Genomic DNA, 12,456 nt, shown 5'->3' with positions numbered 1-12,456 from the left:
TGGAGGGCAAGGGAAAATGCTTTAATAGCGGTGCGAGGAACGGTAGAGGATTCTTATGGAATACTGCCATCATACCTTTACATGTTGGAGAAGTGTAATCCTGGTACCATAACCGACATACAGACAGACGAGCTCGGTCACTTCAAGTATATGTTCATGTCCCTAGGCCTCTCAATTAGGGGTTTCAAATCCTTTTGCCGTCCTGTATTATGTGTTGATGCTAGTTTTCTTAAGCACAAGGTGGGTGGTCAATTATTGGTGGCTATTGCATTGGATGCGAATGAGCAACTATATCCTGTCGCATTCGGCGTTGTTGATTCAGAGAATAATAACTCCTGGACTTATTTCATGCAAAAACTGAGAGACGCAATTGGATTAGTTGATGATCTCGTCTTCGTATCCGACAGACACCCAAGCATCGCTAATGCCTTGTGCGCTGTTTTCCCAGAAGCAGACCACGGCGCGTGCACATATCACATAAAGATGAATATTGTGGCCAAATTTAAAAGTGATAAGTGTCATGCGGAGTTTGATTCGGCTTCAAGGGCATACACTGTCCAAGAATTTAATCGGTGGTTTGAGAAAATCAAGGTTAAAGATCACAGGATTGCTGCCTATTTGGAAGAAATTGGGTTCCCAAGATGGAGTAGAGCATTTTTTCCCGGTAAGCGATACAATCAACTGACAAGCAATTATGCTGAGAGTTTCAATAGTCAGAGCAGGGAAGCCAGAAAGTATCCCATTTCAGAAATGGCTGAGTATTTAAGATTCACAATACAACAATGGTTTAACGATAGAAGAGAAAGAGCGTCTAATCACGAAGAAGTTTTATCTCCAAATTATGAGAAGGTGTTACGTGAGGGATTCGAGAAGGCCAGATTCTATACAGTCCAATCGCTTAACCGATTCGAGTTTTATGTGCATGACAATCAGTCCCATTTCAAAGTCAATTTGAAAGACATGAACTGCACTTGTAGAGTATTCGAAGTTTCGGGTCTTCCTTGTACGCATGCAATGGCTGCTGCCCGTAGTCGGAATTTGGTTTCTTATGACTTCTGTTCAAGGTATTAATATCTAGCTCACGTGTTCATTCTGTTTAACCAATTAATAATTCGTTATATTTTCCCTACACACAGGTATTACACAACTGAGTGTTGGATAAATTCATATGCCGAGACATGTTATCCTCCCGGTGATGAAGAAAATTGGGATGTTCCCGAAAATATCAAGCAACGTTCATGTCTTAAACCAAATGTGAAGGTTAAGAAAGGCAGGCCACAAACAAAGCGTAGGTCATCCCAGGGTGAGGTCCGTAAGATCCCGAGACGATGCAGCTCATGTGATGGGCTTGGACATAATAGGGCAACATGCAAAGCAGTGATGCCTGCACCATCTACTGCACGAGCTTCATCATCTAAGCAGCATGACTCATCATCTAAGCAGCATGACTCATCATCTCAACAATATGAACCTTTAGCTTGATAGATACTATGTTGTAATATATGTTTTTAATTGAACTATGGTACTGGTATGTTGTTAATTAATTGAGGTTTAATGCTTGTTTAAAATATTGTCAATTGGCATTATATAATCCAATCTCAATTGAGAAATGAATTAAGGTTGCTAAAGAAACAGATGGAAAATATAATCAATCTGATGGGGGAGGGCACTTAGCGAATCGGGAGACACGTAGCGAAACGGGAGGGACTTTGCGAAACGAAGAGTACTTTGCGAAACGAAGAGTACTTTGCGAAACGAAGATTACTTTGCGAAACGAAGATTACTTTGCGAAACGAAGAGTACTTTGCGAAACGAAGAGTACTTTGCGAAACGAAGATTACTTTGCGAAACGAAGAGTACTTTGCGAATTTACAATACATCAATTTACACAAAATAATTTACAATACATAATCCAACTTCCAACATATTCATCAAGGTTTACAATACATCAAAATAAGTTATCCAATTTACAAATAATAATGTTTAAGGTTCCATAATCTGATGGAATAACCGGACCGCCATCTTCTGCCTAAAAAATCCCATATTTTCTGAGGTCACATTATGCACGGGTTGATTAGCGGTCAAGTGTTCCATGTACATTAGCGTGAAGACCCCACAGTCCCCGCTCTCTGTTGCCCGCGGGACTTCTCCAACCTTAGCAGCAGCGGTTTTCACTTTGGGGTGTGGAAACCGTTTGTATGTCATTGGTTGGAGGGGGCCTTCGAAGTTGAAATTAGGATACCTTACCCTCTCACCGGGAGTGATTGTTTTGGCGAATATACATGGAATCATGTCGTAGAAGGGTTTCAAATAAGGATCCAGATTCTTATAAAGATAGGCGTCACAGTCGTACACGTCAATGCGGTACTTTTGAAGACGTGCTACACATAAAATCCAGTGTTTCTGGTTAATGTTCACTGGCATGTAGACGTCGTCAATTGTAGACCACTCTGGCATATATCTATGTGGTGCGCCCATATAATAGTCTTTGAATTCGTCGACTGGAAATTTGGCAGGATCCTTAATAAAATCCCTGTGCAGTCGCCTGATTCTATCCGACAATACGCAATCCCCAATTGCCGCAAGTGTATTTTTATATGTTTTGGGATAGCAGGAAATCCTTTTCCGCAGAAGATGGCAGAATGCATCGATTTCCTGCACAATGGGAGCATACAACATACATTGAGTACATATCAAACAACATGTAAGCCTTGTTACAACTCTAACCAACACTTCCTTCTTTGCTTGAACCGTATGTAAATCCGTTGTCGAATTATCGGTTTTTGGATCATCCAACCACGCCTTTACTTTATGAAGTAGCTCATCATCAAATTTTTGAAGGTGATTCACTTTCATAGGATCCTTTGTCTTGGGCATTTTTGACAAGGAAGGGTTGGTGTACGAGTCATCTTTTTTCGGCTTCCTCACTCTCCTCCCATAATTTCCTTTAGGAGGAGTATTGTATAACTGGAAATCGTCATTGTCATCATTGTCATCATTTGCCTTCACATCCCCCACAGTCTTCTCATCCTTCACCTTCACTTTCAAATCCTTCAGTTTCAGATCAACCTCCACATCATCCACCCTAGCCACACCGTCCTCCAATTTAGCCTCAACCTCTATCTTTACGTCCTCCACCTTCGCATCCTCCACCTTCTCATCATCATCTACCTTCTCATCGTTGTCTTTTCTTTCATCCTCCACCTTCTCTTCATCATCGACCTTCTCATCGTTCTCCACCTTATCCTCATCCATCTTTTCATCATCATCCACCTTCTCATCGGTCTCCACCTTCTGTGCGTCCTCCACCTTCTCAACGTCCTCTTGTTTTTCATCCTCCACCTTCTCATTGTCCTCCATTACATCGTCTTTCCCATCAGTCCCATCATTCACCTTCTCATCATCCCCCACAGTCTCCTACAAAATAGACAAAATTCACACTTAGCGAATCGACAACAAATAATTTGCGAAACGGAAACTACTTTGCGAAACGAAAAATACTAACTTAGCGAAACGGAAACTACTTTGCGAAACGAAAAATACTAACTTAGCGAAACGAAAAATACTAACTTAGCGAAACGGAAACTACTTTGCGAAACGAAAAATACTAACTTAGCGAAACGAAAAATACTAACTTAGCGAAACGGAAACTACTTTGCGAAACGAAAAATACTAACTTAGCGAAACGAAAAATACTAACTTAGCGAAACGGAAACTACTTTGCGAAACGAAAAGTTCGCAGAATACCTCTTTCTTCTCCTCCTCCTGTTCAACCTTGCTCTTCTCAACTTCGACATCCTTCTTAGAATCCTTAACCTGCAAAATATGTACTGGTTAGATCAGATATGTACTTAGCGAAATAAAATGTAAAGTGCAAAATTCAATCTCTCCATACCTCAGTAGTCTTTTCCTCTTCAACCTTCACAGCCTTCTTAGAATCCTTCTTCTTACTCTTCTTCTTCTTTATATTATCCTCCATATCATCTAATCTGGTTAATAATATGGACATCCTTTTGTTGGATTTTTCTAACAACTGTGTGGACATATTAAAAACCATCTTCTTGAACGACTCAACGTGAGTTTGTTGAGTTTGTTGGATTGTGATTTTTAGCTCTTTGATGAGCTCTGTTTTCATCTTTTTCATCTCCTCTTTCAACTCTATTTTCAGCTCCTCCTTCATCTCATTAAAATCACATCCAACAGTAGGTGTTGGAGCCCGAGGAGAAGGTGTGTCAGCCCGAGGACTTGAGGTCGCGGATGGGGGAGTAAGAATGTGGGCCGGAATCGATTCATAAGCAAGCTTCTTCTTCAAGTTGGCTGCTTCTTTAAGAGTAGCATCAGCCTTTCTCTTCCTCGTGGCAGGTTTGGGAATCGGAGTAACTTCTTCATGTTCACTTTCTTCTTCTTCTTCATCAACATCATCTTTTATTACCTTCCCATCAGTAAATCCCTCAAAAAAATCATCAGCTGTCTCGTCGATTTGCTCAAATACATCACCACTGTATAACCTCTTCTCCATGGAGGACTCTTCCATCTCAGTCACATCCGTGGTCTCTAGAGCAGTCTTAACCTCCATCGATGTGTTTTTCCTGTTGGAATGATAGAGTAACAACCTTGGGCGTAGAGGGTCATTAATCTCATTCCTTCTGGCGAATTTAGGGATAAAGTTTTCGAAGATCTCATACGTCCACACTTGAAGTGCCAATGCGAACCCATAGATGTTATATGCAAAAGGAGCATAAGGATCTTCAGCCAACTTTTTCTTCTCAAAAAATGAGGTACAGAGGTGTTTCATGTTCTTGTTTAAACCCTTGAGGGTGGCTCTAAAGGTGACCTTCCCCCATGGATATTGGAAGAAAGTGTCCTTGTCTTCCACCAGGTTGAGTATTTTTGGAAATATAACTCTTTTTGGGTCAAATGTGAATATGTACTGGCAAATCAGGCATACCAGCCCCATCTTGAATGCATCTTCCTTGTCTTTGCATTTGAAAAAAGCCTTCTCGAACTCGCACATTTTCACACTCATGCTCCCTTTAAAGTATTTAACCGAGAGAGGTGGACAACGGCGCAATTTTTCTTGGTCCAACTCAGGATAAACGCCGAAACATAGTCCGGTAACCAACGCATACTCCTTCATACCAAATACAAGCTTTTGCCCATTCACCATGAAAGTTATCTCCTTGGAGTTTGAGCTTAACCGCCTCAACAACATTTGATGAACAATACTTCCTGAGAACTGCAAGAGGGGGGCTGTGAATAATGATCTGAACTGGGTATTGTACACACTCTCCAGAAGATCCATTTCCTCGAACTTATTCACAATCTTCTTCAGGGTGAGGGCACTTTTCCACGAAATCCGACCGGGAAACTCAGTAACAGTTGTTTCTGCCATCTACAAAAGGAAACAACATCATAAAAAATGTTCGAACAAACACATACAAACGTAAGAACTTAGCGAATCGGGAGGCACCTCCCGATTCGCTAAGTGCCTCCCGATTCGCTAAGTACTTAGCGAATCGGGAGGCACTTAGCGAATCGAGAGGTACCGAGCGAAACCGCCGTTAACTGAACATAAGACAGCATTACCGAATCGGAAACAATACGAAACTAATCAGAAACAACAATAAACTTAACATGCAAAAACCCTAAACAAAAAATCTGAAACAAACACTTAAACTTAACATGCAAAGACCAAAATCCATAAGCAAAAAACCAGAAAATGATCGGCCACAACTAGGTATAGCGAATCGCTAGGTACTTACCGAATCGGAAGGTACTTACCGAATCGGAAGGTACCTAGCGAAACCCTAATGAAACCCTAATGACAACAAACAAAAATATACTGAACAGAAACCCTACTGGCGAAAAATATATACTGAACAGAAACACTTAACATTACACTAACATGCAAAAACCACCAATGAACAAAAAAGCAGAAAATGATAATGAACTAACCTTAACCACGAACGAGAAGAAAGCAGAAATGATCGAGCTTGACAAGATTCAGTGAAGAGAAAATGGGTTAGAGAGAGAGAGTCGGGCGGTTGAAATGAAATGTTCTTAATATTTTGAATATATAAGGTCTAGCGCGTGTGAGTACGCGCGTCTCTTCAACTTCCGTAGCGAGTCGGGAGGCACTTAGCGAATCGGGAGGGACTTAGCGAATCGGGACGGACTTAGCGAATCGGGACGGACTTAGCGAATCGGGAGACACGTAGCGAATCGGGAGGGACGTAGCGAATCGGGAGGGACTTAGCGAATCGGGAGGTCAACGAGCTCCAGCTAAGAGAAGATGGTTTGAATACGTTTTCGCTAATATATTTTAATAACGAAATCGAATTCAAACCATTCTCCTAGCTGGAGCTCGTAGTACTTAGCGAATCGTCAAGTACAAAATTTTTTATTGGTTTCATAGGTAATCTATCTCGTTTGACAAGGTATCAACAACAAAGTCATGGTTTTGAAAAGAACATGTGTTAGCAAAACAAACCCTATAATTTTACATGGAAACATTTAGATTCTTCAGAAAAAGTCTTTGAAGAAGCGATCATTGAACTCCAGATAAGAGAAAATTGTTTGAAATTTATTTCTTATCTGGAGGTCAATGATAGATTCTTCAAAGGCATTTTCTGAAGAATCTAAATGTTTCCAATGTAAAATTAGAAGGTTTGTTTTGTTAACACATGTTCTCTTCATAACCATGAAGTGATGTAAATACCTAGTCAAATGAAGTTCATGATTAACTATAAATAACAAAAAATCTTGATACTTAGCGAATCGCGAGGTATACTGCGAAACGGTAAGTCCGTAGCGAAACGGTAAGTCCGTAGCGAAACGGTAAGTCCGTAGCGAAACGGTAAGTCCGTAGCGAAACGGTAAGTCCGTAGCGAAACGGTAAGTCCGTAGCGAAACGGTAAGCAGATCTGAAACGGAAACACATACGCTCTTATCAGACATAGATTTTCAGCAATTATGAACAAATAACAAATAATAACCTAACGAAATGCTCAAACATGAACCAATATGAACCATATCAGCAATAAGAATCAACAAAACGGAGAAAATGATGGACATAAAGGAAATATGAAAAGGTTTATGAAATGAAGAAAGCCTAAACAAGAACATAACTGTTAGAATGAAGATCTACCTCGACGCCGTTCAAATAGTTAGAATCGGAGAAATCACATAAACCCTAGTATAAGAAACCTGCATGCAAAATAGATCTAGGGTTAGAAATCGGCAATAGATAAACATAAATGAATTAGTTAGGTTAGAAGAGCTCGGATCGGGTTTGATTTGTATGGAAACGGAGACGTCGTCGCCGCCGGCCGCCGTCGTCGCCGGCCCCCGTGAGTGAAGGAGAGAATTGGAGAAGAGAGAGAAAAAAATTTAGGGAAATGAAATTATTTGGGTATTTATACAAACGTCTAATCCACTTCGCGAAACGCTAAGTCACTTAGCGTTTCGCGACAAGGGCAAAATCGTATAAAAAAAAATAGAACACCACGAGCGCAAAAAAAATTATAAAATTCCACCAGGTCAAATAACCCGGTTTGCAAGGTCATTTCGTCAAATTTCCCTCCCGTTTTATTTCAGTCAAACTATTAGTCAAATAAAAAATCTTGTTTTTTATTATTAGACACAAATAAATAAAACAAAATGATTTATATATAATCTGATTAAATCTAAACAAACTAGTCGAGATATTTATTTTAAAAAGTAAGTATAAATTAGAGAATTAATTAAATTGTAATTAATTAATTAAAGCGTGATTGTCCTTATTGCGGCTTGTGTGCGCGTTTCTCTCACATGTCACCAGTAACTATATCTCCTTTATTTATTTATTTATTTATTTAATTAATTAATTTTCAAATTCTCTCTCTATATAATGCCATCCCTCTTCCAGTTCACGTCCAACTCTTCTTTCCTTCTTCAACAAACACACAAAACTCATTTTCTCTCTCTAGACCCTTCTTCTCTGAAAATACCCACCGGCCGGCAACGTCACTTTCCGACCGACCAAAGAAAAAAAATAATGGATGTTGAAGAAAGATCGTCATCAATAATGGACGTCGGCAACAACAAATCAGTAAATCAAATCAGTGAAGACGAAATGGATCTCCGGCGAGGTCCATGGACCGTCGAAGAAGACGTTGCTCTCATGAATTATATTACCAAATATGGCGAAGGCCGATGGAATTCTTTAGCTCGTTGTGCAGGTATTTATACAATTTATTTTTAACCATTTTTTTCTATACCAAATTATTTTATTTGGGTGAAAATATTGGAGAAAATGATGATGATGTACATATTCCATTTTGTTTCGTCCGTACATCGAATTCTTTACAAAAGGGGGAGAAAACGTGAACAAAATAATCTTCTTTTTTTCCCACTATTCTATATAGTGTTTGTCGTTGCTCATCTCCACTATACCATTTTTATATATATAATATATAGTTGTATTTACGTATCGAATTCGTTTTTGTCTATTTTAGGTTTGAAAAGAACCGGCAAGAGTTGTAGATTGAGGTGGTTGAATTATCTACGCCCTGATGTTCGTCGTGGCAATATCACTCTCGAGGAACAACTTTTGATTCTTGAGCTTCATTCTCGATGGGGAAATCGGTGAGTTTATTTAATTAATTAAATTTATTGAGACTACTATAGTTGACTTGTTGACTTATGAAAATTAAAACTTGTCCTTTTTTGTTTTAGATGGTCGAAAATTGCTCAACATTTGCCGGGCAGAACTGATAACGAGATTAAAAATTATTGGAGAACACGAGTGCAGAAGCATGCTAAACAACTCAAATGTGATGTGAACAGCAAGCGGTTCAAGGATACGATGAGGTACCTTTGGATGCCTCGTCTTGCTGAGAGGATTCGGGCGGAGGCCTCGAAAGCTTCGCCCGAAACCCTAGTTGTGCCCGACAACTACAATTGTGTGAACTATGATCCACTCGATGTGCCTATGCCAACCGAGGAGGATTTTTCTGTAATGCAAGTTAGTGGTGTCGGATATGGATTGGATCAATCTAGCGCGGTTGCATCGCCCGATTCTTTTGGGTCTATCCAAGTATCTGATCCGACATCTGATGTGACCGTGGATTACAACAACAATTACACTGCTAATAACGCAAACAACAATAATCAAGAATATTATCCGATGAATCCACAACAACAATTTTATCCGGATTCTTTGATTAGCCCCACGGCTGGCTACCTTAGCCATGGTTCAGATTTCTCGGGTAACAACAACCAATGGTTCGAACAATTGGCCGACACATCAGACAATTTCTGGAACATCGACGATATTTGGTTGTTACAACAAATCAACACCGAGAACAACAACAATAATAACGCGTTCAATTGAAGAAACGCAATAGATCATATAAAATTGCAATAATAACTTAGGGTTTTTTATATAAAAAAACAAATAGATCTACTTTGTGGGTAATTAATTACAAAAGGTTGATTGTAATTAATTTGTTTCTTTTCCATTTTTTGTATGTGGGGGTAAAAACTTATTTTATTTTACATATTTATTATCATATATAAATGATGAAACTTCCAATTTTCTCTTTAAATTTACTGCTGAATCTTTTACCAATTAATGAGACGGTAAGAGAGAAGCAGGTTAGGAATGATGTAATATTTTTGTTTTGGGTCATATAGTGAAATGCAATAATTGGTTCCACTAGCTTATTATAAAAAAATTATTATTGTCACTTGGAATATTATTTAATAATTAATAATCAATATAGATTTTTGAGTAGTCGGAATATTCGAAACCTAGAAGTAGCTTATGGGGCCTATTCTTATACTAAAGAATTAACCCTTGTCCTGCTTCTAGATTAACAGGAAATTAATCGAAATATTAAACAAATTTTGTAACAATTATATAAGCCACGTGTCATAGTTAAGATTATCTTCTATGAAAAAAGAAAAGAAAAAGAAAAACTTCCTTAAAACAAACATTTATTTATTATTAGAGATTATTATTATTTTGCTCAGAAAAATTAGAACATTTATTTATTTGAGTTGTTTTACCAACTAACTATTACCAAATTTAACTAAATTTGACTTTTACTTTAAAATACAATATAATATTAATATTTTATGCAAAATGATATGAACGAGTGTCGTTTAAGCTCAACTAAAAAAAAAATACTATAAATTGAAAAAAAAACCATTTAAAAAAAATACAACACAAAATAGTTCACCAATTATCAAACAAAAAGAAAAAATTTTAACGAGCACAGAGATATTCAAAAAAATTAATGAGTTTTTCAAGTGACTTAACTAGTTTATCTAATGAAACTTCCCCGATTATCATAATAATATAATTTTGAATTAAACGCATCAGTCGATAACGATTATTGAACGTTCTACGGTTCCTTTAAAGCCAAATGGTCCACCAGATACTCTTACGTCCAGAATATTGAAAAAAATAATACAGCTAATACCATAAGATAAGCGGGATAATGTCCCAACGACTCACACCAATCGAACTTATCATCTCTTTTCAAGCCAAATAAAATTAAATGTTAGCCAATTATTATTTGTTGCTATAAGAGAAGTTGGAGACAACGCATCATTAGATTTTGCAATGTAAATGAATGGTTGTAATTTTGAGTCTATTTTGAAATATTATCGGTGATATTGAGTGAGTGATGTCTAAGTCAATTGTAATTGTTAAGAAGAATGAATAAAATTCGCGAGCTTGGTTGAATTGAGTTGATAAGTTCATACTCAAGTTATTTTCTGGTGAATCAATTAACTCAAAAAGAATAGTAAAACGTTGAGTGATCACGATCGACGATGTGTTTACTCTACCACACTAATAGTATGACGATAAATGATGTACTTTGGAGAAACATCGGTGAAGTTGGTCAGTGACCTCATTATGTTTTGATAAACTAGTTTTTTATGTTTATTTGTTAATGAACATTTTAACTTGTACAAATAGCTCACTTAATGTATTTACTTGTACAATTAGCTCATTTAAACGTACGAAGTATTAAAAGATCATTTAAACATATATATTATCAAAAATAGGTTCATTAAGCTTTTTTTTGGTAAATCATGATTAATTTTTATTTTTTAATTTATATATTTATTAATTAAATATTAATATATTTTCTCTCTCTGTCTTTTTCATTAATTAAACTATTTAAATTTATTTCATTCTTAAATTTTTTTTATTTTTATATTAGTTTCTTTTTATTTTTTGTTAGTTTTTATTTTTCTTATTCCTTAAATTCTCATTTTTAAAGAAATTTTAACAACTTATTTATAAATTTTGATCTATTGTAATATTTTGTAAAGAATTATTTTCTTATTTAATTTAATATAAACACAAATTATATTAATAATTTTTTATTTAAATTTTAATTCATGACTTAAAGTAATAGTAAGGAATATTATTTGAAAAAATTGTACAACTAACTCACTATAATATTACTTACTATTACTATAAGTCATGAATAAAAAATTAAATAAAAAATTATTAATATAATTTCTGTTCATATTAAATAAAATAAAATAAAAAACTCTTCACAAAAATATTAAAGTAGAATAAAATTCATAAATAAGTTACTAAAATTTCTTACAAAAGGAGAATTTAAGGAATAAAAGAATTAAAAACTAATAAAAAGAGAAATTAATTTTAAAATAATAAAAAATTTAAGAATAACATAAATTTAAATGGTTTAATTATTGAAAAAGAAAGAGAGAAAAATATATTAATATCTAATTAATAAATATATAAATTAAAAATAAAAATTAATCATGGTTTACCAAAAAAGGTTAAATGAGCATATTCAAGATAATACTTATCTTTAAATGATCTTTATTAGTACACAAGTCTAAATAAGCTAGTTGTACAAATACATACGTTTAAGTGAGTTTTTTTTTCTTATTTTTATTGTTACTTTTCAAATGATTAATCATGTTATGTTTGGTAGTATTTTTTTAATTATTTTTATCTTTAGGTTTAGACTATTAATGAATATTATATTGCATTAACTTTTTTTAAAGAAAAATATTAAAGAATGAACTTTAAATATTAAATTATCTAAATATTGAAAATAAAGAAAATGAATAAAAATATTATAAATGTGGGTTAATGATTAATTGAAAAATAAAATTAAAGAAATAAATGTGGATATAATTGAATAGTTGATTTGAGGAAGTGAGGAGGTTTCACACGAGAGAGAGAGAGAATTGAGATATGATTTAGATTTAATAAATAAAAACAAAAATAAATATTTAAACGTGTGGGAATAGTAACTTGAAAATGTATACGACGTCGGTGGCGGCGGAATTCAATGTAGTAGTCCGCGTGCCTTTTTGAGAAGCCACCAAAAGTGGTCCCAAACATTTTCTCTTTTTATTTTTATATTTTATATTTTTATTTAAAATTATAATTAAATTTAATATTTTAATTGTTAAAAT

At 35.5% G+C, this 12,456-nt stretch overlaps 2 protein-coding genes across 2 annotated transcripts; one reads left to right on the top strand and one right to left on the bottom strand.

Annotated features, from left to right (window-relative positions):
• Positions 1-1,983: 1,983 nt before the first annotated feature.
• Positions 1,984-4,795, bottom strand: LOC124939471. Its single transcript, XM_047479943.1, has 3 exons — positions 4,694-4,795; positions 3,274-3,414; positions 1,984-3,204 (listed from the first exon to the last, which is right to left on the bottom strand). The coding sequence occupies exons 1-3, from the start codon at positions 4,793-4,795 to the stop codon at positions 1,984-1,986; spliced, it is 1,464 nt and encodes a 487-aa protein (XP_047335899.1).
• A 3,141-nt stretch (positions 4,796-7,936) lies between these two features.
• Positions 7,937-9,538, top strand: LOC124939820 (transcription factor MYB108-like). The gene is made up of 3 exons (XM_047480270.1): positions 7,937-8,219; positions 8,496-8,625; positions 8,716-9,538. Exons 1-3 carry the CDS (start codon positions 8,036-8,038, stop codon positions 9,371-9,373), a joined length of 972 nt encoding a protein of 323 aa, XP_047336226.1. The 5' UTR covers positions 7,937-8,035; the 3' UTR covers positions 9,374-9,538.
• Positions 9,539-12,456: the final 2,918 nt, after the last annotated feature.

Source organism: Impatiens glandulifera, chromosome 5 (assembly GCF_907164915.1).
Source record: "Impatiens glandulifera chromosome 5, dImpGla2.1, whole genome shotgun sequence".
Taxonomy (NCBI): domain Eukaryota; kingdom Viridiplantae; phylum Streptophyta; class Magnoliopsida; order Ericales; family Balsaminaceae; genus Impatiens; species Impatiens glandulifera.
The sequence above is the reverse complement of the archived record's forward strand: the minus strand, read 5'-3'. Positions and strand labels throughout refer to the sequence as shown.

Excerpts from the sequence above, each read along its gene's own strand:
- LOC124939820 (XM_047480270.1), top strand. The coding sequence starts at position 8,036 with ATGGATGTTGAAGAAAGATCGTCATCAATAATGGACGTCGGCAACAAC. Across the intron at positions 8,220-8,495 it reads TTCTTTAGCTCGTTGTGCAG|GTTTGAAAAGAACCGGCAAG; the intron begins GTATTTATACAA and ends TGTCTATTTTAG. Across the intron at positions 8,626-8,715 it reads CATTCTCGATGGGGAAATCG|ATGGTCGAAAATTGCTCAAC; the intron begins GTGAGTTTATTT and ends TTTTTGTTTTAG.
- LOC124939471 (XM_047479943.1), bottom strand. The coding sequence starts at position 4,795 with ATGAAACACCTCTGTACCTCATTTTTTGAGAAGAAAAAGTTGGCTGAA. Across the intron at positions 3,415-4,693 it reads GGTTCGCATTGGCACTTCAA|ACTGTGGGGGATGATGAGAA; the intron begins GTGTGGACGTAT and ends ATTTTGTAGGAG. Across the intron at positions 3,205-3,273 it reads AGGTGGAGACCGATGAGAAG|GTGGAGGATGAAAGAAAAGA; the intron begins GTGGATGATGAT and ends GATGAAGAGAAG.